Below are 25,559 nucleotides of genomic sequence, written 5' to 3' on the forward strand. Positions count from 1 at the left end.
TTTTGACAAGAAAAAAAACTCTTTAAAATGCCATCTTCAGGGCACCTGGGTGGCTCAGCTGGTTAAGCGTCCAACTCTTGATTTTGACTCAGGTCACAATCTCACAGTTTGTGGGTTCGAACCCTGCATCAGGCTCTGCCCTGACAGTGTGGAGCCTGCTTGGGATTCTCTCTCTCCCTTTCTGTCTGCCCCTCCCCTGCTCGTGCCCTGTCTTTTTCTCTCAAAATAAAGAAACATAAAAAATTTTTAAAAATGCCATCTTAGTTTAGTTTTTGCAGACAGCAAAACTAACTGTCCTCAGAAATAATCAGATCCTAGTCTTGGTTCCAAGTCCTCCTGTAGTCCCCCGTCTGAATCCCTTCCTTCCCTTTTTAATTAAACAGTATCTAATGTCTACTTAATATTAAATTTTTTTCTACCATTTTTTATTTTTATTTTTTTTAATATGAAATTTATTGTCAAATTGGTTTCCATACAACACCCAGTGCTCATCCCAACAGGTGCCCTCCTCAGTGCCCATCACTCACCCACCCCTCCCTCCCACCCCCCATCAACCCTCAGTTTATTCTGTTTTTAAGAGTCTCTTATGGTCTGGCTCTCTCCCTCTCTAACTTTTTTTTTTTTTCCTTCCCCTCTCCCATGGTCTTCTGTTAAGTTTCTCAGGATCCATATAAGAGTGAAAACATATGGTATCTGTCTTTCTCTGTATGACTTATTTCACTTAGCATCACACTCTCCAGTTCCATCCTACAATTTTTTAAATCCCTGGTTCAGAGTATTATCATTATACCTTTCTGCTATGGCAGATGCATTCAGAACCTTTGCTACATAATGAATTGTGTGTTCCCCCTGCCATTTCTGTGTTAAAGCCCCTAACCTCCAATGTGACCATATATTTGGAGATAGGGTCTTTACAAAAATAATTAAGGTTAAGCAAGTCATAAGGGTGGAGCCCTGATCGGACAGGATTGGTGTTCTTATACCAGAGATCCAGTTCTCTCTCTCTCTCTGTGCCCCAGTGAGGGTACAGTGAGAAGTGGCCATCTGCAAGCCAGCCAGAGAGCTCTCACCAGAACCTCCCCCTGCTGCCACCTTGATCTTGGACTTTCAGCCTCCAGAACTGTGAAGAAATAAGTTTCTGTGGTTAAAGCCATCTAGTCTGCAGTATATTGTTACGGCAGCCTGGGCTGACGAATATACCCCTCCCTTAGCCACTGATGAAAGGTTGTAGGGGGTGTTCATCAGCCTTGTGGCATGATTCTTTTTAGGCCCCAGGATCTGGAGTCACTATCCTTCTGCTGGGGTCAAACACTTGGAACTTGAGGTTTCTAATCCAGCCTAGCTCTTGACTTTCTGGCTTCCCCAATCCCTGCGAACCTCATTCTCAGCTTCTCTAATGAGCATTGCCAGCAAGAGAATGTGTCTATTCAGCACTACGGACAGAGGCACCCTGTCAATTCCCACAAATTAGAAGTTACTGGCTAGCACTCTCACAAAGGTGGTATTGGGGAGGGAGGAGGTGGGCTGAGCGAGAGACAAATCAGGGAGGAAGACCACCTGGCAGGATGCGGACAATGCAGCCCCTAACCCTGGCTATGCTCAGCCATGGGGCTCCTACAAACGACAAGTGCCTTCTTGATGCTGCTGCCTTCTTACACAGGCTGCACAACGCAGGAGGGGATTCTCCTTGTACTCAGTTGTGCTGGCCTAACTCTTGTCAAATTGTCACCGTGATGGGTGCTGGTAACAAACCTACAGCTGGCAAGGTATCAGGACTTGGGAGACCATGGTGGTGTGGGTGTCACGGACCGTGGGCTGGGAGAAGAGCCAGCAAAGGAGCATGGGAAGAGGGCCTCAGAAGTTTGGTATAACTTTGGGGGTAGAGATGGCACAGGTGAGCTGCCTCCTCCATGCCTGGGATGGGAATGAGGCTCCAGGGGCTCTGGGCCTTGAGAGGGGAGGGGCCCAGCTCATGGCAAGCTGGCTGGTGGGGAGCCAAGGCTTCATTTGTCTGACTTTAATGAATAAATGGCATCCCCAGCCATTGTTTATCTACTTTTGAATCCTGACAAACAGTCTGTGGCATCTGATGGAGAGGGTTATTAGCTGCACGGAGACAGATGGCTGGGGATGAGGGGATTGGCTCTTTATTATAGCAGGCCCACAAGTGACAGCCCCCCTTTTACTTCCCAGCCTCCACATCAATGTCAATACCTTCCTAGAGCCTTCTGTGACCCAGTGAAGCCTCAGAGGAAAGACCCAGAGCAAAAGGAAGGCAGAACAGCCCATGAGTAAGAGGGAGAGATAGGGCCAGTGGAGTTGGAAAAGACAGCAGATTTCCAATTGTAAGTTCTATGAAAATAAAAGCTCTGCCTTATTCTTTACTATTTTCCCAAGCGCCCTGTAAGGTGCTGTTTATTCAATAGGCATTCAAAAAATGTGAATGATTGAAGAGAAAGGTAGAGAGGTCTGGATTAAAAAAGATAATAGAAGCAGATTTAATTGTGCTGGGTGAGTGGTTGGGGAACAAAGGTAGGAAGGAGAGAGGAAGACAAGTAGAGGGCACAAAGGGAGTAGGGAAGATAGCAGAAGGAAACGTGCTTACCAATCAGCATGCTGTGTTTTAGGCATTAGCTACTCTTCCCCACATTACTATATAAATAGCTTCATGGAAATCCAACCGCTCTGCCCACTGTCCCAGGTTCTTCTTCCTGCTACCATAGCAGCAGGGCAGCTGCAGGGAGGATTTCACCCTCCACCTTACCCCCAAGAGTGTGGGCAGGTTCTCACTGACCTTCATTCATTCTCCGAAACTTGTCCTTGGCCATGTAGCCCAGCACCAGACAGCATCCTCTCTTCTGGAGGCCCAGCTCTGGAAGAAAAGCACAGGTGAGTGAGCTTAGAATGGATCAGTTGTCATTGAAGGCCCCTTTACAGGGGCTATGAAGCTGCTGCCTTTATAAACAGGGCTACTTATTTAACATTTATGTAGCACTTGCTATGGTCCAGGCATCATTCTAAGCCAATAACTCCTCATTTGATCTGCACGATAACTCTGTGAGGTGCGTACCATTATCTCCATTTTATAACATCCCCGTTTACAGATGTATTGAGTAGGCAGTCTTAAATGGAAGAGCCAGCTGGTGGCAAAACCAGGAGTTTGAATCTAGGCGGTATGGCTCCAGAGTCCACGCTCGGAACCACTACTCACAGGTTAATGAGGCTCTCTATACAGGCTGGGGGCCTATACCCAGATCATGCTGTGGTTGTGATCAGGCCTGCCAAAAAAAGAGGCAGAGTCCAGCTAGTGGTGTCTGGGATCGAGCAAGGCAACCAGACACAGGGGGTGATTCAGAAGAATGATGAAACGGTTGGGTGAATTTGGGGGAAGACGTGGGGGTGGAGGTAGGGGTAGAGGAGTCTACCTCTCTCTTTTGGGAGAGAGTGAGTTTCTGGGTCTGGGGATTCCCATACATTCCTATATTCCGGCACAAGGCAGTGCCGTCCTCAAGCACTTATGAAGTGTGGACTCAAGTGTGGAGCACAGGGATTGGAATGGCTAAGAGACACAAGACACAGATTCTGGTCCCACGAGACTTTGACACAACAGAAAAAATAAGGCAGGACAATGATTCTAGGTAGCAAATGCAAGAGGTTTTGTTTTTGTTTTTTTGGTTTTTTTTTTTTTTTCACAGCATTTGGTAAATGGGTGCCCACCGTGTGTGGGCGTTGGACTAGAGTACATCTGCCTCGCAAGAGAACGAGATTTCCCCTCTGGTTTTTATCCTCTAATTCTGATCTGTCTTAAGCGCTTTATGGGCTTTGAAGCAATTCTACACCAAATTCCTCTTCTGATCCCCCACAGCACCCCATGAGGTGAGCAGATAGGTTACTGCTATTCATACTATGCAGATGGGAAACCCGAAGTTCAAAGATGTCAAATGACTTCCCAGGATTATTTTAGACCCCCTGCCCCACTTCTTTGCTTGGAACTCATACAAATGTGACAGCTGCCATAAACTTGGCGAATGGACAAGGGGTATGATTTCTGGAAGAGGGAATGTGACTGCACCCCCCTCCCAGGGCTTGCCAGGCTTTCTGGGTACCCAGGGGTTCCCTCCATTTGTGTCTCAGGGAAGGTGGGTCCCAGTGAGTGCTGCATTAGAGCAACTTCTCTTGGGACACTGGGTGTTTCTCTGAGCCCTGGAGGTTAACATCTAGGCTGTTAGAGCTTAGACAGGATGGGCTCATTTCTCCTCCCTACCTCTCCATCCACCTCTTGTCACCCAGGTCTACCCTCCATGGGTTGCAGGATGAAAGGGTCCATGAGAGACAGATAAGTCAAGCTTAGGGGCTCTTGCCCTAGAGAAAAACAAAGCATGGCGTTCGGTGGCAGAATGCCATGGCCCAGGGAGGTTACTAGCTTTGATCTCTTGATTCTCTAAAGGGGTTTATTAACTATCAGTAAAGAGCAGAGAAGCAGATCTGAGCGTGCCTTTTCCAAAGGCGCTCACTTCTCTTCCGTCCCCTCCACGAGCACGCTCTTCTGAAGGCACGGCCAAGCCAACCTCACTTCAAACAGCTTTACATCTCAGGCGCCCAAATTGACGATGTTAAGTTCCCTCATCCAAGGCCTTGGCTCTTTCTTCAAGGGCTCCTGCTCTGTCGAGGGCCCTGTGGATCAAAGCCCCTTTGATGTTTACTTACTATATTTGTGGATTCTTTCTAACAACCACCTTCAAGAGGCAGGAATGCAGCCTGCCAGGAGGGGGCCAGCGGAAGTACAAGCTATGAGGAGGCTCTCAGCCCCTGTGAACAATAGCCCCTTGCCTGAGACTCTGGGACTGTATAGAAGCCTTAACATGCTGATGACAGGCAGAGTTAACCAGCCCATTATAATTGCACGACCATTGTTCATCACCACAATGATAAAACTGCTGACGTTCTTATTATATTTTCCATTGACTTCTTATGCCCATCTAAAGCACATCAGCAGTGACTCGTAATGAGAAAAGCAGCTGGGGTTCCTACAATGAGCCCAGGGAAGCATGGAGGAGTGGGGGCAGAAGGTGCTGGATGGATTTAGGCCAACATTCCTGTTGGTCTTGCTGGACCATCCCCTAAACTCTCAAGAAAATGGAGCAGGCATAATTCTCCTAAAGATTGAGAGAGTGTGGGCGACCTGTTGAGTCCAGATCATCTATGTTGGCTGTCTCTGCCACCCCAACTCAACCCATCGTGTGTCACATAATAGGTTGCCCCCAGGGTGACTGCCTGAGGAAAGAGGCCACATGGATGGTTATTGTAAGTAAGAGTCTCACGGACCATGTTTGATTTTCGCAAATGAGCAGGAAAAGAATTTTTTAAAAACCTGATTAATAAAAGAAATGGAGGGTGAGGCAATTTCTCAATGTATTTGGCTCATTTAATTTGACATGTGTGGGTTAGTCTTAATTATTTAGGCAGCTATATTACAAGGCGCTAATAAGCACACTGAAGAAATGTATTAAGTGAGAGGGCTCTCCAACTGAGTCCTCACTGAGAAGTGGGGAGAAGCCACTGGGATCCTTGCAAGAACGAGCAGGTTGGAGAATTAGTGAAGTGAAAATTAGTTAGCTATCCACATATGAAAATTTGGGATGTTCTTTGGAGAGATTTGCAGAGCTAAATTAGAGGTCACTGGGTCCACAGGAGGAAGTAGGGCTGAGGTGGGGGAGGGGAGGAGAATGTGGAAATCCAAGAGGGGAAGTGGTGTGTTGTCAAAGGCACTGAGCAGAGAGAGGGCTGGGTGGGGCGTGGCGGGGGTGGCATCAGGAAGTAATCGCTTTGTCTTGGAGAAACTCTACCCCCGCCAAGCGAAGCAGGCTCCTCTTAGGGGAAAGATGATGGACTGTGACACAAAGAATCTTTCACTTTGTGAGCTAGACCAGCCACCAGACTGCCACCTTCCTTGTCACACAGGGCTGGGACAGACAATGGAATCAGATCACAGATGCCCATTTTAACAGCAAGATGTCGGGGTCTTCTCCATGTGGACCTTAGGGCTGCAGCTTTTGGTTGAGCACTTATCAGTACAGAACCATCAGATGTACCAAAGGCAGCCGTGGAAAATGATGAACAGGAATTGAGTCATCCTCGCTTAAAAGGAAAGTTCACAGCAAAGAAGTCCAGGGTCACTGGCAGATGGGGTGGGGAGGGCACTGTCTGAGGAGAGCAAAGGCTTAAGAAATACTATTCTGCAAGGAAACATTTATGGGGAAAGGGCATTGTTTCTTGGGAAGAAGTGAATGAACCCCAGGAATTCCTGGACTGTGAGCCGCAGAAGGGCCAGGATTGTGCCATTTTCAGCTCTGAGCCCAGTCCCCAACACAGTGCCTGGCACATGGCAGGAGCTCAGGACAAATCTGATGATTCGATGTAAGCACCAACTAAAGACTATTGGGCAGTGGTCTGCTCTCCCCTACCCAGGTCAGAATCAAACCAGGTGGGCTGAAACATAGCACAATGGAGTCAGCTAGGTGAGGGTCGTCGCCGAGTGAATGAAAGTTGTAAATTCATTGGAAAAGAAGTCTAGGAAATGGAGCTTTCCTCTGGGAGGAATAAAAAGGGCTGACTTTGTAAATGGAACCGTTTTCCTTCAGTTTCACAGGGTGATGATGGGACTTTTTCTAGCCTTAGGATTTCTTTATTCTTAGAGGTAATAACAATGATACAGTGCTATTACTTCACATTTGCAGGACCCTTATTTTTACACGATGCTGTCATATTCACTACCTTATTAGATGACCACAGTAGCTCTCTGAACTAGGTGAGGAAGAATGGTCTATTTCCTCCAGTTTGGTTTCAGAGACTGAGGTTCAGAGAAGTAAAAGGGCAGTTCAAGGGCAAAGTACGAGCTGATAATAGTACTCAGGTTAGAAGCCGGGTCTGATTTCTAGCTTTCTCAGGGGAAGGTCTGGGATCCCAGGGCTGCCGAGGCTGTGAATCAAGACAGACCAGACAATAGAGAACAGAGGTTGGTGGCCCTGGCTAGGACAGTGTTGTGGGTTGAACTATGTCTCTTCCCTGCCCTTCCCCTCTCCCCCTCATTCACATGTGGAATGTGGATTCACCAGACAACATGACTTTGTTTGAAGATAAGGCCTTGACAGAGATAATCAAGTTAAAATGCTCATTAGAGGGGCCCTAAGCCAATGCCCCTGGTGTCCTCATAAAAAGGGGACATTTGGAGACAGACACACATACAGGGAAAACACCATATGAACATGAAGACAGCCATCTACAAGCCAAGAGAGAGGCCTGGAGCAGATTCTTCTCTCAGAGAGCTCTGAAGGAACCGACAGGCCAGGCTTGCATCTTATAAAGACCATTTTGGCACTGGTGCAGAGGACGGATGGGGAGGGGTAAGCCCGGACAAGAGAGCGCCATTGTTTGACTATTGCAGTACTCCTGGTGAGAGATGATGGGCTGACATCTGCTCTCTCTCTCTCTCCCCACTCTCTGAAGACAGCCTGAGATCAGAAAGCAAGTGAAAGGACCCTGAGCTGTCTCAGGGGGACATTCAGAGCTTCTCCATCCCTGCCACCTTGACACAGGAGAGCAGTGGAGAGGCTGAAAATAGCTCACCAGATGGTTCCTGAGACCATATGGAGAAGGCGTCAGCTGGACCTGGCTAGAGTCACAGGGAGGCCATGTGTGCTTCGAAACTCTCAGTGTTGGCTGGAGCCTTGCTCTAGCACTCCAGAGTGAGCCATGCTCTGGGTCTCTCTGCACTTTATAAAATGTGGATACTAATAGTAAGATGCTCTGCACATGGTTAGTATGAAAATCAGATGCACTTGGTGAAGAATGCCTACAATGAAGTAGCTGGTAAGGGCGAGCTCAACAAATAGAAGTGAAATGTCAGATTGGGGAGTAGGGACCGTTAAATTCCTCCCCTTCTTTACAGGTATGAAAGGGGAGACTCATCCAAAGTGATATAATGAATAATGAACTTTGGGGCGGTGTTCTTTGGAGGCTATTGTGGTAGCTACAAGTCGAGGGACTGGAAGAGAAAGTGAGTCAGGAAGACCAGCCAGGTGGGTACAGCAGGTGAGGCTGAGGCCCCAGAGGGGCCGAAGATTGAGAGAACATGGTGAATCTGAAAGACATTCTGGGAAGAGACTATGGGCTGAGTGCCAGAGTGGCCAAGCAGAAGGGGGCAGATGACCACAGTGGCTTTAGTTGGGGAGGTTGGGGGAAGAGAGGTGTCTGTGTCAGAAGCAGCTGACAAAGGAAGCCAATTAGGCCATGGCGGGGGATAATGGTGCATTTCTGGACTTCTTGTGTTTGAGGTGATGGGGTTCCCAAGTGAAGCAGTCTTGGATGATTACATGAGCTATGAAGAAATACATTTTTAAAAAGTTTATTTATTTATTTTAAAAGAGAGAGAGAGAGCTGGGAATGCAAGCTGGTGCAGCCACTCTGGAAAACAATATACAGGTTCCTCAAAAAACTAAAAATAGAACTACCTTACGACCCAGCAATTGCACTACTAGGCATTTATCCACGGGATACAGGTGTACTGTTTTGAAGGGACACATGCACCCCCATGTTTATACAGCACTATCAACAATAGCCCAAGTATGGAAAGAGCCCAAATGTCCATCGATGGATGAATGGATAAAGAATACACAATGGAGTATTACTCGACAATCAAAAAGAATGAAATCTTGCCATTTGCAACTACGTGGATGGAACTGGAGGGTATTATGCTAAGTGAAATTAGAGAAAGAAAAAAATCATATGGCTTCACTCATAGGAGGACTTTAAGAGACAGAACAGATGAACATAAGGGAAAGGAAACAAAAATAATATAAAAACAGGGAGGGGGACAAAACAGAAGAGACTCATAAATATGGACAACAAACTGAGGGTTACTGGAGGGGTTGTGGGAGGGGGATGGGCTAAATGGGTAAGGGGCACTAAGGAATCTACTCCTGAAGTCGTTGCACTATATGCTAATTTGGATGTAAATTTTAAAAAATAAAAAATAAAATGAAAAAAATAAAAAGGGGAAAAAAGAATAAGAAAAAAAATAATAGAATTCACACATGTATGTTGTATAGAACTTTATAAAAAAGTATGCTGTTAGAACATGGCTTTATATCTACTTTTATTAAAATATTTTCCTTACTACATTACACAGGTAATAGTCTTTACCTGTGCAGTTATTTTAATTTATTTAAAATAAATATGTAATTATTATCATCTGACAAGAATTAAAAACTAATAGGTGGTGAAAAAATTTTAAAAAAAAATGAGAGAGAGAGAGAGAGAGAGAGAAAGTGGGGAGGGGCAGGGGCAGAGAGAGAGAGAGAGAGAGAGAGAATCCACCCTGTCAATGAGGAGCCTGATGTGTGGCTTGAACTCATGAACCATGGGATCGTGATCTAGGCTGAAGTCAGATGCCTAACCTACTGAGCCACCCACCCATGTGCCCCTGAAGAAATACCTTTTCAATCAGCTTTACTGACCTCAGAGAGCAGATGTCTTCTGTAGATCAAGTCATTATGTAATGAATTACATAGAAAGCAATGGAATAATATATGGGTAGACTCTGCCACAAGTGTTAGTGCCAGCCCTACACAACCAGGACGTATTTATAAAGTGTGACAGGTATGGTATCCGGTCCACAGACGCTCATGGAGAAGCTCCTAAGTGCACCATGTGCAAGACAAAAACATGTAAGGCAAGCTTCTTCCCACAATGAGATGATAATCCAGTTGACTATGTATGGCATATACTTGTGAAAAGGTGAACAAAAATCAAACACTGTAGTTCAGTAAAACAAAGTGTCATTAGCAGCATGTGAATTATTTCCACACTAATGGCAATAATTGCTACAGGTCATGGGGTGGCTCTCGCCAAGGGCCCCGAAGGCTGGAGATTTGTCTGGGGGGTTGCCCTTGGTGGGCGTCCATACCGATGGCCTGACTCATCAAAAGCCGGTCTTGCCAGGATGCCTGGGTGATCACAGGATGCCAGAGCCTCGTGTTTGAGAAGTCCTCACCTTGATTCTGCTAAGCTCCTGCTTTCTGTTTCAGTTCTGCCTCACCCTGGTTTCAGCATTATTACTCACATCCCGGGCAATAATGGTGCCCATAAATCGCTCAGAGATCACAGTTTTCTGATCAACCTCTATAGTAAAGAGGCCTGAAGAGGGGAATAGCAAAGGTTTATTAATCCTGACTAGTGTCTGCCTCTGGCCCTCCAGGACAAGTAATAAATGTTTAATAGCCCAATAATACCTGTTTCATAATTTTTGACTCTCATTGCTTGCTAACTCTAAGTTTATTAAAGAACTATAAACTTTACATTGTTGTAAAGACAAAATTGCTATTTCAGTACCTATTTAATATGAGTTAATTATATTAGAACTAAGTTTTTCCCCATTCATATTAAGTATCAATTAGTTGTTTTAAACTATTGATTTCTATTTAATTGCCTGTGCTATTACATACCAATTAAATTCTTGTAGGAGAAACCTGAGCCGGCTATAGTCTTAAGTTTTTAAGATAATAAATTAGATGGCAAAGCTCAAGTGGCATTATCTTCTTTCAGGAAGGGTCAGCAATCATTGTGATAATTCCCAAAGGTCTTTGTGACCCACCAGCTCATCCCTGCTAGTTCCTGCAGGGGCAGACCTCCCTCCAATACTTGATGGTAAGAAGCTTCAGTTTCATATGCAGCAATGGCAAGAAGTAACACTGGGGAAGCCCTTTACCAGCCCCTGGCCTCCTCAGCTGCCTCAGCCTGCCCTTACTGGCTGGCACGGCCCTATCCACAGGGCAGCTAAGGCAGGCAGTCTTTCAGTGATTCCTCACCACCAGCTGTGGGGTCCATGACTGCCCATGTTGCCGCTGGCCCCAGACCCCACGTGCCTACAGGAAGTCTGGTGCCCATGTGGTCACCACTCCTCTGGCTTCCCCAAACTCCTGGTCCACTGGCCCGACTCTACGTTGTGCTCAAGACAAATTGGACATTTACCGGGTGGCAATGGGTGTTTGACTTTTCTCATCCTGTTTCCCCTTCACACTGACCTTGTAAAGACTGGTGTTACTATTCTTATCTTTATTTATAAAGAAATGGACATTTTAGATGGGTAAGGAGTCACCTAGGGTCCCTCAGCTATTGAGTGGCAAAGCTTGAGTCCACCTGTCTGCCTGACTTCATGCCTGGTGCACCTTGCCATGCTCTGTTCTCAGTCCTCCATGAGAACTGAGTCTCTGCCCACCAGGCTGGCTCTTGGAGACCTTGCCTGGCTCCTGCCATCCTTCTTTTCACAGAAGGTTGGACTCATCTTCTACCCTCAGATACTGCCTGGGGTCTTTCTCCCAACTAATTAATTGCTTGGAATTCCAACATGGCCACCAACTGACTGAGAATGTGGCCTTCCTCTGGGCCACTTGGGCATCAATGCAGACCCCAAGGGTTGCACTCCTCCCACACTCCTCTACACCCTGGAATTGGGACACAGGTTACCCTACCTCCTGGGGGCTGGATGCAGCCTAGCCTTGCCCCTCTCCACTGGTTGGTATCACCAAGGGCTCCCCCATCTGGGGCCAAGCTCACTTCATTCATCATCACAATCAAAGTTCCCATTTATAGGGGCATCTGGGTGACTCGGTTGGTTGAGCATCTGACTTTGGCTCAGGTCATGATCTCATGGTTCATGAGTTCAAGCCCCACATCAGGCTTGCTTTGCTGCTGTCAGTGAGGAGCCCGCTTCAGGTCCTCCGTTCCCCTCTCTCTGCCTCTCCCCTACTCACTCTCTCTCTTTTCCTCAAAAATAAACATTTAAAAAAAAGTTGCAATTTGATGATTGCTTATGATTCATTAGTCTCTGTGTTAGATACTTTGTACACATTATCTTCTTCAATCATAAAAATTCTGTAAGTACTATTATTATTCCTATCTGCTAGAATGGGAAACTGATAATCCAAAAGATTCAATAACTCACTCAGGGTCATACAGCTAGTAAGTGTGGAAGCCAGTAAACCTGATTATGAGTGAGGTTCTTTGGATAACTGGTATCATATCTTTGTAAGAGGTGCAGGGAATCGGGGGAGAGTTTAGTAATATTGGTTGAAGAATTTTATAGAAACAGTTTTATCACATGTACAAGATTACCTCAGCCATCTCTGGTTTAAGATGTCTGATCCCATGGGGTTAATTGCTCTGTGAGGGAATATGACAGAGAAACAAGATCATGAAGGCCATCCCTCCCCCCTGGCCTGTCATCATTCTGCTTATCCTGTGAGGGACAGGGACTGCTGAAGGCCATATGCCTGCAAGGCTTTTAGACTTTTCCTGAGAGAAAGTTGGAAGTTGGTGAGTAATGTCTGAATGGGACCAGATGCTTGACAGCTGTGTGCCCTGTCCCTGGGGAGGCTCAGCCTGGTACAGTCAGTCAATCATAGCTAGGAGGCCAGGCAGAAAGAGGGCATCTCTTTTCTCCTTTTTCTTTTAGGACCAAAAGTGTCCCCAAAGGACTAAGACCGAGCGTCACGAGGAAGCCTCCAAAGTCCCCCCTACCTCCCCATACTCACACCCCATTCCATGGACTTGAGGTCCAGATCTTTGGGAAGGCAGAGGCCCAACAAAAGGCTATGAATATAAACTTGATGCAGGGATTTAATCTTCACACAGATTCCTGGAGATATGGATTATCAGCCCCATTGTATAGGTGGGGTTCAGGGAAGTTGAGTAATTTACCTGAAGTCACACAGCTGGGAAGTGGAGGAGCCAGGACCCAAATCTAGGCCCATTTGATCCCAGAGCCCGGGCTGTGCCATTCTGCTGGGATACGGTCTGGATGCTGAGCCCAGGTGACCAGCAGAGACCCCAGTGGGAAGAAGGGGACCATATGTACTCAGAGGGTGCAGGCCAATGGAGTCATGGGCATTGCTGCCAGGGGGTTAGGGGGCACTGAGAAATCCTTGCGGGAGTCAGGCCCTGGAAAGTCCATGCCTGGAGAAGGATGGATCGCCTCCCTGGGAGACAGGGAGGTGGAGGCAGGACATGGAAGCATGGAGAACGGCTGCTGTTTAGTTATGTGCTTGCAAACCTCTGTGTCACCCATTTATGGCCCCAATAAAATCATAAAAGCTGAGGATTAACCAAGAGAGTCCCATAAGGGCCAGGAGCTGGCCTTAAGGAATTTATCAGTGGAGTCAGATATGGCCAGCCTCTGCCCTCAAGCCCTCTGCTGAATAGGGTGGGGGTAGACAGAGACGGTTGCTCTCACCTGGTACAAGGAAAGGGGCGGCAGAAGGAAACAGTGTTCTGGGAGTTGGGGGGGGCGGTGTACGGAGCGTAGGGCCATCCAATCTGGCAGTCCCACCCGAGGAGACAATGAGGGCAGCTGGGATGGTATGAGAGAGAGAGAGAGACAGAGAGACAGAGAGACAGAGAGACAGAGAGGAGAGGAGGCACATGGTCGCCTATTACAGGGTCCTAGGATGGAAGGGCATTGGCTAAGCCTCAGTAGGCTGGAGGACGCCCCCTCCACTTTCTGGGTTGAAAGCTGTACAAGAGGCAGGCCAGGCAATAGTTTGCTTTTGTCCTCAGGCAAACAGATCAGAGCTACCTGTTCATCTGGCTTTGCAGCAGGGGCCGGTACCTCGCTGGGCACCTTCCCTGGAGCAGAAGAAGAAGGCAGGGGCTGTGAGCATGAAGCCCCTTGCTGCCCCCACCTCACCGTCTTCCTGAGCGAGGACCAGCCCAGGCCTGGTAACTTGGGTGGTCCCAAGAGCTGAGGCTAGAGAGGAGCAGAGTCCCTGAGGGTGGGCCAGACATTGTCTTCCAGAGCAGTGTCGAGCTCCCCGCCAATGCCCCAGCTCACACGGCGAGAGAGGAAAGGAGGCGGTGGGGTTAGGAGAAGAGCCAGCAGAGAAGGCAGAGAACCCCCGCTGTCCTCCCATTACTGAAATCCTCCTTGAGCCTCACACACCCCATTACAACTCTGTATCTTATAATTAAATTGAATCTGCCAGTTACCTCTCAGCACGGCAGCAATTCAAGCTCATTGGAGGCTTTCTTTGTTTATTTTTATTTATTTATTTATTTAGTGATTATTTATCTAGCTACCCATGTAGCTACATGGAGGCCCTAGTGCAGGGTTTCTTGTGCCTTCGAGAAAATGAGGGTGTGCAAATGCAGTCTCTCCCCACTGGTGTATGTGGGCAGGAGCTGTAGGACCCGCAGGGTGAGCTGTTGCTGCAGGGTCCCTCTGGGAGAGGGCCAGGGTGACTGCCACAGGCTGGTTCCACCCCCTTGTTCTTGCCCAACATGCCTATGGAAGGTCCACTGGTTCCAGAAAGCTCCATGGAAGCACCTTACTCCCGAGGGATAGAACATGGGTCGGAGAATGTGGTTGTGACTGGGTATCAGCAGTTAACACACCCCCCGGGGTTTGTTATCTTCCGTGCACCTGTTGGATACAAGATCTCCTTGAACCTTCATGACACCCGAGATATTCTTGGAGGCCGGCACAAGGACCAGAGAGGTTCTGAGAGTTGCCAGAAGTCACCCAGCTGGTAACGGCAGAGTTGGGATCTGAACACAAGAATTGGGACAAAATCAAGCCCTCTCATCTTCCCCAGAGCCCCAGATCCAAGCTGGCAGAGCCCAGCAACAGAAACCAGAGCACCTTTCTTCTCTGTAATGCTAACCTTTCGGCAGTGAGGGGGGGCAAAGGAGAGCCTGAGAGCTTTGATTAGGAATCAACCCCAAACAGATCCACGGGAGTGATTCTGAAACACCAGCCATCACTTAATAAGAACATGAGAGTTTACTCCCCACAAGGCTATCCCAGTGAGAGGCTGATTGCCATCAGGCATGCAGGGGACTGCACAGGCCTTGCACATCGATAGCTGAGTCCCAGAGACGGGACCCCATTTGAGGAGAGGACGAAGATGACTGGGATAGTATGAAAAAGACAGAATGCATCTGCTCCCATATTATGGTGAGAGAATGGGAAGGAATTCCAGACTCCAGCTCACACCTTAGACAAATCTCCCCTGCAGAGAAAAAGGTACGTATTCACCACCATTCACCATCTTCTCCCTTGCCCACCTGCGCCCGCCAACCTGCTGGTTGGATCATTTGTGGGCCATTAAATACTTCTCAGAGCAGGGATGGGCAGTACCACCGAACACCTGCATCCACACCGACCACTCCTGGTCTGTTCAGGAGCAAGGGAACTCACAAGGTTTTAGTGCATGTGGCCAGTGGCAGCCCATGTGTGTCTGTGACCAGTCTGTCCATAAGAAACCATGAGGGACCTTGACTCAGGCTCTGTCCTGACCACAGAGGATGGCACAGCCACATGAAGGAAGTTGGTGGCCCAGGCCCGAACTATGGAAGGATGTGTACCTCTTGTTAGTTTGGAGAAGGTTCTCTGGTTGGAGGACACAGTGAGGTAACCTGGTCTAAGACAAGGAGAGCCTTTAAACCGAGGGATTTGGGGAGCAGGTTGTCCACAGCTGTTCTGACTTGTAGATCTTGGATGGGACAGCCAGGTCCTCCCCTGGCTCCTGAGGCTGAGAGAAGCCAGTCAAGGAAGCTTGGACCACCGGGTCCATCCCCCTTGGGACTTCTCACACAGTAGTGTAGCCTTTTGATCGGAGGTATCCACTTCATTTCCTCAGTCTGTGAAGTGGAGATCTCTTGGGCTGTGGTGAGGACTGGGGGATAATTTATGCAAAAAGCTGGAAGGTAAAGGTGAGGACAGGTGTGTTCCTATGACCTGTTCAAACATATGGAGCGAAGGCTGGACATATTGTAAACAACTCCACAAAGAGGCGTTAGAAAAATAACAACGTAATATATTATTATAAAAAGCACGGGTGTGCTGAAAGTCAGAACAAGAATAAAATAAGCCTGCAGTTTAGCCTGAGGGCTCTGGTTCTGAATAGAGGCTCTTATACCCTTGTAAAGACGATGTCCACAGCCGCTTGGGGGACAGCTACGCTCAGCTCTCTGGAAAGGGGCTGGCTCATGATGGTCCTCCAGGGCCCTATCACCCATGGCTTGCATGGTAATGTAGGGCTACAGCTGGTGCTTTGTAGAATCAGAGAAGCCAAGGGGCCTGAAAATGGTCATCGTCAACCTTGCCAGCAGCTATTGAGTAACTGCAGAGTGAGCACAGGGCACGTGCTGGGCATTGGGGTAGAAAGAAGGTTAAGGTCCACCCTTGGGGTCTTATAAACCAGCCAAGGAATTAGAACAAACCTGGAGGAAGACCCAGATAAAGGTCCTCTCGTGACCGGTTCAGTTCAAGCAGGTGATGGAAGGTTCTAACCTGGCACAGCTCAGACCTACAGGGAAGGTGGCGCCTGGCTCTGTAAGCCATTCTTCAAGGGGTGCAGGGCAGACCCAGCAGCACCCAGAGGCTGGTGCCAGGCCAGCAAGTGTCTGTAAGTCTTGCCACAAGAGGCACAGGTGAAGAGTTGGGGTGTGCAAGTAGGAAAGAGAAAAGACTGACTGCGGGGCTTTAGGGCAATGAGTTTGGACCAGGCGGTGGGGACTGTAAGGAGGCAGGTTTCATTTCAGTAGAAAAAAAGAAGTTATCTTCAGTGCAAGGTGCCAGGGTCTCTTCGCAAGGACTAAGGTCAGACTGGAGCCCAGGGAATGTACACCATTGTCCCATCCTGGGGTGTAGGCTGCAGCCAGTGGAGTAGTGATCTAGTGCCAGCTGGAATCTGGTTCCCATCTGCATTCGGTGAGGTCACATTGGCAGCCTCCAACTGGCCATGGTGAGTATTTCCACCAAGGAGTAGGACAAGGCTGCCGTGAAGGCTTTTCCCCTGCACGCTCTCCTTCCCGAGGGCTGGGTTATCAGCACACCCCTGGCTGAGCTTTAACATCTGAAGAGGGGTCTGTTTACCCTGGTTCCGGCTTCCAGGTCTTTCAGACGTGACTGAGGGCCTCCACCTGTGATTTCTGCTTCCTGTCCTGTGAGTCACCATCCCTCCATGTCTCATCCTGTTTTTGCTGATGACTTGCTGAGCTGAAGCTGCTGACTGGATGGCCACGATGGCTCATGTGGTTCCCTCCCTCACCTCCTGGCAGGACTGCCACTCCACCATTCCAGAAAGGTCACGACCGACGTGCCTTTAGGATCTTCAGAGGGGGCAAACTCACAACCTCTGCATGGGCAGCATCTGCTAATGGCAGCAAGTTCTTCCAGATGCTTCTGCAGAGGCCCCCTGCTGCACTCTTCAGCAAATGCTTGGAACAGTGGGAAGAGAGATTTCTTCCTACATCCATCGCTACCAGGGAGGGTATCGGTAAGAAGCTGGGTGTGAGATCCTGAAGGGAAGGATTTACCACCGTAAGGTCCCCTGCCCCGGGCGGTGTGACAAAACAGCTATCATGTATTGCCAGGCACGGTGGTAAAGCACTTCATATAAATTATCTCAGTTAATTCTTACACCAGTCCTGGGAAGAGGCACCATGATAGTCTTGGTTGTGCAGTTGAGGAAACTGGGGCTCGGGAAGGTTAAATACCTCACCAATGGCAGCTCAGTTATAGAGCAGCAGAGCTGAGACCTGAATCTGGTCTGAGTCTTATCAGATCCTGGTGCCCCGCCCCCTCCCCCCAGGTATAGGACTTCACCACTCACAAATCCAGATCTCCTGTTTACACCGTGGGGGTGAGGATGCGGGCAGCTCTGAGTGCCTGTCCAGTGTTCCCCGAGGAACCTTCTGTGTGGTGAGTGGAATGACGTGTCAGAGGGTGCTGAGTCAGCGAACTATCACCCAAGTCCCTCTCTGCTATGGACAGAGAGGCAGCAGAAGCCGGAAGCTTTGGGGGCCAGCCACCGGGGCCTGGTTGCCCCTCTTCTCTGCTCTCCCTGCCAGAGTTGAGCCATGGCATCTGCAGGGACCGAGCTCCACGTCAGACATCAGCGATCCTGTGCCCTGCTGGGAGCGTCCCTGCTTGGGGCAGATGCTGGCCTGATTTTCCTGGGAACTCGCCTCTGCTCTAATTAACTGGGTGAACTTGGGTGAGTCACCTGCGCTTTCTGGGACTCAATTTCCTCACTTACGAAATAGAGAGTCTGAACTAGGGCAGGAGACTTAACCTGTGTCTGGGGACCTCTAGGGGACCTCAATCAGGGCATCTCATACCCTCCTGAATTTGCATACAAAACTGAGTGTGTATACATTTTTCTAGGAGAGAACCATGACTTTTGTGTATTCTCAGAGGGGATGATGCTCTCCCACCAAAGAACTAACAGCCTCTCACCAAAAAGATCGCTAAGGTCCCCCTAGCTTTTGGATTTGTTGGGTCTGAGGCCCCCTTCCTTGATGACTGCAGCTTAGAAATAATGCTGCCTGTAGGGGACTGAGGGCCACGGGAGGACTCCTACTACTTTTTACCAAAGCATTTTTTCCCTGTGTGTCGGGAGCTCTGTGGGACGAGGTGTAACTTCTGTTTCAGCCCCTGGCACCACACAAAGGCTGTACTGTCACCTGGGGACACTTAGTTCACGCAGGGCCAGACTTCCCTGGGGCTCAGCTGGGAATGTTCCCCTTCCCTGAGGGCTGGGGAGGAACCACGGTTCTACAAGCCAGGATCTGAGGCCCGGAAGGGTGAGTCCATAGGTATTTCAAGCACTGCCCGTGTAGCCAGCCTATTCAGTTCTTACACTGTTTGCACTAGATTAACCCACGTTTCTTTGTGTATTTTCTTACGCCTCTGGTCTTGTGTACATATCTGATCTGGTGCATTAGTCAGAAATGTCATAGAATGTTAGAACTGGAAGGGAACTTAGAAATCACCCCATTCAACCAGGGACAGAGGAAGAAACTAACCGTCAGAGGAGTGAGGTCATCTCCCAGAGCCACCAGTGGCAGAGCCGCGTCCTTCCCCTTTCCCATCCTGGGGGCGCCCTGACCGGCAGGGATGACTGCCCAGCACCTTCCCCAGTCTGGTGGCCTGACCGGCCCTCTGCCCGACCGCAGGGCCGGTCATGGTGCGCAGGCCTGAGAATGTGCCCTGCTGATTCCAGTTCTGGGCCTGGGACCTGGCCATTCTTCTGCCAGAGACTCAAACACCTTATCCCACTCCTAGCTCAAGACCCCCCGTAGGGAAACACCTTCTCCACGTGGCCCTCTCCCACTCAGCCCTGCAGGTGGGCACCCCCTCCCTTGGGACACCGCACGACTCACACATCCCTTTGCTATGGGACTTCCCATGGAGGAGACAATGGCTTATTATCTTTCGCTCCAGCCTTGTGGCTGTGAGGTGGGGACGAGCTCAACGGATCCTTGCATCTCTGTCACCTTGCACAGAGCCTGGCGCACAGCAGGCACTCAATAAATGCTTACATGGGGTGAGTGATTTAACAGATGGGAAAATCTGCCCCTACGTCCTGACAGATCGCCAACTGATTTGGTACCCGAGTTCCCTTCCAAACCTTGGGGGCCAAGGTGAGGGCACAGACCTGAGAGTTCTTCTGGTGGTTTGAGAACCGGACTCGGTATGTCTTCTGCTTTTCGCCGGCCTTTTTCACTTTTGCAGAAATGTGCTGTAAGTCAGCCTCATGTGGTTAGTCATTCAGGTTCATATCGTTGATGGTTTTTTTTTTTTTTTTCCCCTGTTCATCATTCACTGACTCAGTCACTCGTTCCGTATTTGTTGAGAGCTCACTAGGCATTGGTTCTGGTCGCTATGGATACCGTGCGACCAAGACAGGCAGTTTTTGCTTCCCCGAGCTTCTGTTTTAGACAGCATCTATTTAGTCCCTTTCCCTTGCACATCACTTAGTGCTAGGAAGTGTCACATCACTTGGACAAGTCACTGGGCCTCAGCATCTCCATCTACAACCTGCTGTCACTGGAGCCCAACGCGAGCCGGCAGCGGGCGTCAGACGCCACAGCTCGGCCCGCACGTGGCTGGGGCTGGCGCTCCTGGCTGTTCTGGCTGTGGCTGCACAGGCTCCTGGGAGCCAGCTGATGTGCTTCCTCTCTTCCCTCGTGCTTTGTTTCTGGAGGCACATCGAGAGGGCCGTTTCTAATCAGCTCAGGAGCAGGACACTTCGGAGCTACCCTGTGCTAGGCTGCTGTTACACACGGCGATGCCATTCACCGTGTGACTGGAGCAGGGGCGGTCAGGCTCCTATTTCTCAGACGGGAAAACTAAGGCACAGGGCGGCTAACGGGCTGGCTCACAGTCCCTGAGCACATCGTTGGCCGTGGCACAGGCTGAGAACCCAAACCCACGGCTTTCCTGCCGATGCCACTCAACCTCCCAGTGGGCATTTCCCCACATGGCGAGACAGCTCTGCTGGAGTGGAAGGAAGAGAGAACTAGAAAGTCACAAAGTCCCCTTTCAACAAAGGCCTCAGCAACATGTTTGTCTTGGCGGTGTTTCATATCGACCCGGTGTGTGGCACATGGATTAAGTATGCAGTTGGGTGGTCTTTAAAGGATGAACATTTTCTCTGGGATCAATAAGCCAAGTGACTTTGGGTCTAAATTCATCAAAATGTCACCCGAGAGAAATTCAGTCTCTGGACTTCTGCACTCAGTCGGGTCGATGGCAGAGGGCAGAGGCAGAATGCAGGCAACACGGGTCTCTGGAAGGAGAAGTTCTGAGCATCTGTTGCACAGCGTGAGTCCAATAACCTAGAGGGGGAGTCCGACGTGGGGACCAGCATCTTGGAGACTGGTCATCCCTCCTCCGTTGTAGATTCCATCCTTGCCTTCAGCAAAAGTAGCTGAGGGAGAAGCTGAGTGGCGACCCCCCAGTTCTGGATTCTTTACACAGAAAGGGCCTTTGAGGTCATTCAAACTCACCCTCAAGTCTGGTGCAGGATCCCCCTTTACGGCATCTCGGAGAAGTAGTCACATGGTTTCCCCCTGGATCCTTCTAGAGACGGGAGCCCATTACTTTACAAGGCTGGGCTTTTCATTTTTGGAGAGCTATGAATTTAAAAGTTCTTTTATATTGAGCTTAAATATCCCCTCCTGCCCTGCGATTTTGACTCATTTGTCCTGACATGCCCCACGGGGTTGCACCGAACCAGACCAATCCTTCTGCTACCCAACTACCCTATAGTTAAACAGTATTTTCTTCTCCAAGAAAAACAACCCTTGGGAGTTTTGGGACCTGGGATGCTTGCAGCAGGAAAACACCCCCTGCACCCCTGCTTCTCTGTACATTTAAGGACTTGTCTTCATTCACTGTTTTTTTTAAAAAAATTTTTATGTTTATTTATTTTTTGGGGGGGGGGGGCAGGGGAGAGAGACAGAGCTCGAGCAGGGGAAGGGCAGAGAGAGAGAGGGAGACACAGAATCTGAAGCAGGCTCCAAGCTCTGAGCTGTCAGCAGAGCCCAACATGGGGCTCGAACCCCAAAACCACGAGATCATGACCTGAACCAAAGTCGGCCACTTAACTAAGCCACCCAGACCCCGTCTTCATTCACTCTTTAGCATCTCTCGAAGAAGGAGGAGGGCAAAATGGGAATCCCCTGGAGGAATCCTGGCCTCACATGTCCCAGGAAAGGGAAGATAGAGATCTGAATCTTGGATATGGAATTCACATGGGCATGAGTCCCACGTGTCTAATACAAGTGGGGGTGTGTATGCGCACATCGGAACAGGTGGGTGCGTGTGTCGTTGTGGGTGGATGTGTGGTGAGCAGGGAGTGTCTCACCTGTGTGAGAGTGTGTGGGATGCGTGGGTGAGCTTGTGTGCACACACACTGCTTGTGTGGGCCCTGGGGAGGGGCTGTAACGATGCTCCTGTGGCTTGGAATCTGCCTCTCCCCATGGAGAACTCTCTGAATGTGCTAGCAAACTGCTCCTGGCCAGTCAGTAGGCTTCTGCCCCTCTGACTCAGCACAAGTACTGTCTCTTCTGTCTCTAAGACCTATCCACAACCCTTGGAAATGTAAACGTTCCAGCCTCTCATGTCACGGCAGATCTGGGCTTACCAACCCCGAGGAGTCCACGAGCAAGTTTTGACCCCGTGAGACGGCTTTCCATACATTCTCTCATTTTATCTTCCCCACACCTAGAGACAGGAATCACCACTTCACTTGTGAAGACGCCGGGGATCAGCAAAGTGGCATGACGGTCTCAGGCTACACAGCTAGGGAGCAGGAGAACCAGATCAGGATCTAACCCGAAGCCGGCGCTCTGTCCCCCAACACATGTCACTTTTATGAAGCAGGAGCCGGGGAAGGTCTACGCCAGAGCTCACCAATGTCTCTGAAGGGCTCCCTCCCCACCGGCCGTCCATGGTCCTGGAAGACGAACAGGTAGAGACTAAACAAATGATGGTGGTGTGGCTTCTGGCGATTTCCCCCCAGAGCCCTTAGCATTTATCGCTTGGGAGGGTAGTTAGTTCCCAAACACAGGTGAGTGTAAAATCCAATTTCTTAAATTCCACGTGGGGCCTGGGGAGCTCAGTCTCTGCTCTGTCAATTACAACGTCCTCAGGTACTCAGGACTGAATATCCTCATTTCCTTAAATCCTCCTGCTTGTTGCCTGAGCTTTTATCCCTCTGATCTGCTTATTAGATTTCTACTGGGCCTTTGCTCAGCAGAACACTCAGGGTCCCCAGGACCCGCTCTCTCGCTTAACCAGTAACTTCTCTCACGAACCAGACAGGGCACAGGATGAAGCAGGAAGCTGGCAAGGGTCGGGGGGGGGGAGAGCTGGAGAGAGGGACACGAGGGGCAGGGGCAGAAAACAGGGGGATGCGCATAGGAACCCATGCGACGTCGGCCCCACGGGGATGAGCGGGATGGCGTTTGCGTCCTTCTCAACATCTGGACTTGCACCTGGATCTGGATGATGCTTGCAAGTTTCTGTCGCTGGTAACCTGGGTGCCCAAACACCCTCTCTGCTCCCATGTCCCCCACTGCTTTCTACCTCTGTTGTTAAGGTTATTTGTCTGCCTCATCTGTCTGCCTGTCTCCTTGGATGACAAAGTCTTTAAAAACAGGTCACATCATTTTTTTAATACTGGTACATGTCACTGTGACTGTCCATAGGAATTTATATGCTGACCGGGCCAGACATTGTATGAAACCATACGGATGCACTGGGCACATTTCAGCCCTCCAGGGCCCCCCACAGCTGGGGACATGGGATGCACACACAAAGGGCAACCAATAACTGCTGTGCTCGTCTGGCCATGGAGCGTTTCATGGAGGAGGTGGGACTAGAGCTGGGCCGCACAGGATGCCAAGGACGGGCCAGAATATGGGGGCGAGAGCATTCGAAGGAGGAGGAATGGCTTGGGCGAAGGTTCAGGCTGGGAACGGACAAGGGGGAGCACTGAGTGTGGCAGCAGGGCAAGGATCCGTATAGGGAAATCAAGAAAGGGAGATTGAGGCAAACTATGGAGGGCTGTGAATGGGGAGGGAGCCCAGAAGTCCCTCTTCGCCTGTGACAGAAAGTCTTTAGCTTGCCCAGACCAACCCCCCTGTGGTCCCAGGAATTTATGCACTGCCTTCCTGGTGAGTCGGGCCAGGCGGTTGGCATGGTGTCTGTGCACCCTAGACAAGCAGGGCCACATGTAGCCTGAGACTGCTCTGCTGTCTTCCTCTCCGAGCCCAGCAAGCAAGAACCAGCCTTGGACTTTTCTGGTTTGAGGGACCCTCTGTCCGCCCTGACCACGGCCTGATCCATGAGTCTCCTCTTAAGCCAGGATGAAGCCTCAGAACGAGAGTAAGACACTGGTTCTTGCACAGGGGCGGCCTCTGGTGTGTTCTGATAAGGAAGGGAAAGATTCACCCAGGGAGAGAAGAGGGAAGGTGCTAGCAAGGCGACTCTTAACTGAGCACCTGTAACAGACCAGGCCTGGCCTCATGGCTCCCTGGTTATGTGAGGTACGGAGTCAGTCTCACTGCACAGATGGGGAAACAGAGACTCTTGGGAGTTAAGCACCCTACCCAAGGTCACACATCTAAGTGGCTGCCGATTCCAGAGCCAGGGTCCTTCCCTTTTCTTGGCCCTGGTCTGCCTGTGTGGTTTCTCTGGCCTTACTGGGTGATCTTGAGCAAATCAATGACCCTCTCTGGGCTTCAAGTTTCTCATCTCTCCAATGAGAGGGTGAACTCTCCACTGGCTGCCTGCTCCGATTAGAGACCAGGGGCCGCCTCCAGGATGGGCTGTTTGCTAGGTGGCTTGCACTTCTCCAGCAGTGCCCGTGACTGCCTTTCCCAGCCTTGCTAAGCCCTGGTGTGTGTTTCTGCTCTCAATGTTTTGTGAGAGTTGGTATCAGAACGCACTCCCCTGATGCTGCCGGAAGCAATAATCCAGACACGGTTGGAGGGTTTAGTAGAAATCCTCTGCTACAGCGGAAGCAAGCGAACCCGGCAAAGCAAGGATTTCGGCTAGATGCAAAATCTGCCCATTTACCTTCCAATTCTAGGCGGCTCAGCAGGGAAGGCTGAGACGCGGGCTGGCCCCCTCAGCTCCTGGTCTCCCCAAGGGAGGGAGTGAGAGCCGAACGCAGAGGTCTCTGGATCTCCACAGGCCTACAGTCCATGAGGACGGAAAGGGCAGGTCACCAAGTACTCCCCGTCTGCACTCAGATTCTATTGAGCGCTGGCTACACTGCTCCCTGCAGTTGCTCATTTTCCTATTAAGTCCTCACAGCACTGACCCAGAAGCGGGATTATCCTTAGTTTTGGTATGAGGCTCAGACGGCTTAAGTGGCTTGCCCAAAGTCACACAACCAGTAAATGACAGAGCAGAGAAGCGCCGCTCCTTACGGATGGGGATACCACTATCTGTTCTTGGGGGCCAGACCCTTCCATGTCTCCCCTAGTCTGATACCAGCCACACGTCATCATGGAAAATTAGCCAGACACATCTCTAGCCTGCTCCCCTGGCCCTACACCTCCTGTGTGCAATCGAAGCCTCCTCTGTCTGACTCACCAATCTATGGTCACAGACCCTCCTGCTGCCCTCAGCTGGTTATGGACTCCTTCAGAACGGAGGGGATGGCATGGTTACTAGGGAAAATAACTCCTGCTCTAGGCTTGCCAGCAGCTCTAGGGCAGTAAGTTATCTTTCCAAACTGAGGTCTTCCATTTTTGAGCCTCTGAAACCTCCAGAGTTGCTGAATGGCAGGTGCATCCCAGCACAGGACAGCCTGGATCATGGCTATTGTTGAGCTTCTTAATGGTGACCCCCGCACCAACCCCAATCGGTAATAACAGTCTTGTCCAGCGCCCCAGCCCCTAATGCCCAGCCTACTACTGGGAGTGGCTCTCTCACTCCCCATCTACGTGTGTACATATATAGACGCGGAACGGATACACAAAGGAGCCTAGCATAATGAATAGAGCATGTGCTCTGGAGTTAGACTGACCTGGCTTCACATCCTGGCTCCCCCTGCTTGTCGGTTGTACAACCACAGGCAAGACATTTAACTCTTCTCTGTGTCTGCTTCCTTCTTTGTAAAATGGGAATAATGGTATCACCCACCTCAAAGAGCTGCTATGGGGGTAAAACGAGATCAAGCACTTAGCATAGTGCCTGGCAC

The 25,559-nt window shown here is 49.8% G+C and overlaps 1 protein-coding gene across 3 annotated transcripts in view; it reads right to left on the minus strand.

The window, feature by feature from the left end:
* Window positions 1–25,559, minus strand: part of KIRREL3 (kirre like nephrin family adhesion molecule 3) — a 547,667-nt gene that overhangs the window by 122,711 nt on the left and 399,397 nt on the right. For 2 of the 3 annotated variants that reach the window (XM_042906397.1, XM_042906396.1), the window contains exon 2: window positions 2,795–2,872. In XM_042906397.1, coding sequence (XP_042762331.1) covers window positions 2,795–2,872 — 78 coding nt within the window. Of the gene's footprint in view, window positions 1–2,794; window positions 2,873–9,964; window positions 10,122–25,559 lie in introns of those variants that run through there. The other variant, XM_042906398.1, reaches the window with a different exon arrangement.

The sequence above is a fragment of the Panthera leo genome, chromosome D1, assembly GCF_018350215.1.
Source record: "Panthera leo isolate Ple1 chromosome D1, P.leo_Ple1_pat1.1, whole genome shotgun sequence".
NCBI lineage: Eukaryota > Metazoa > Chordata > Mammalia > Carnivora > Felidae > Panthera > Panthera leo.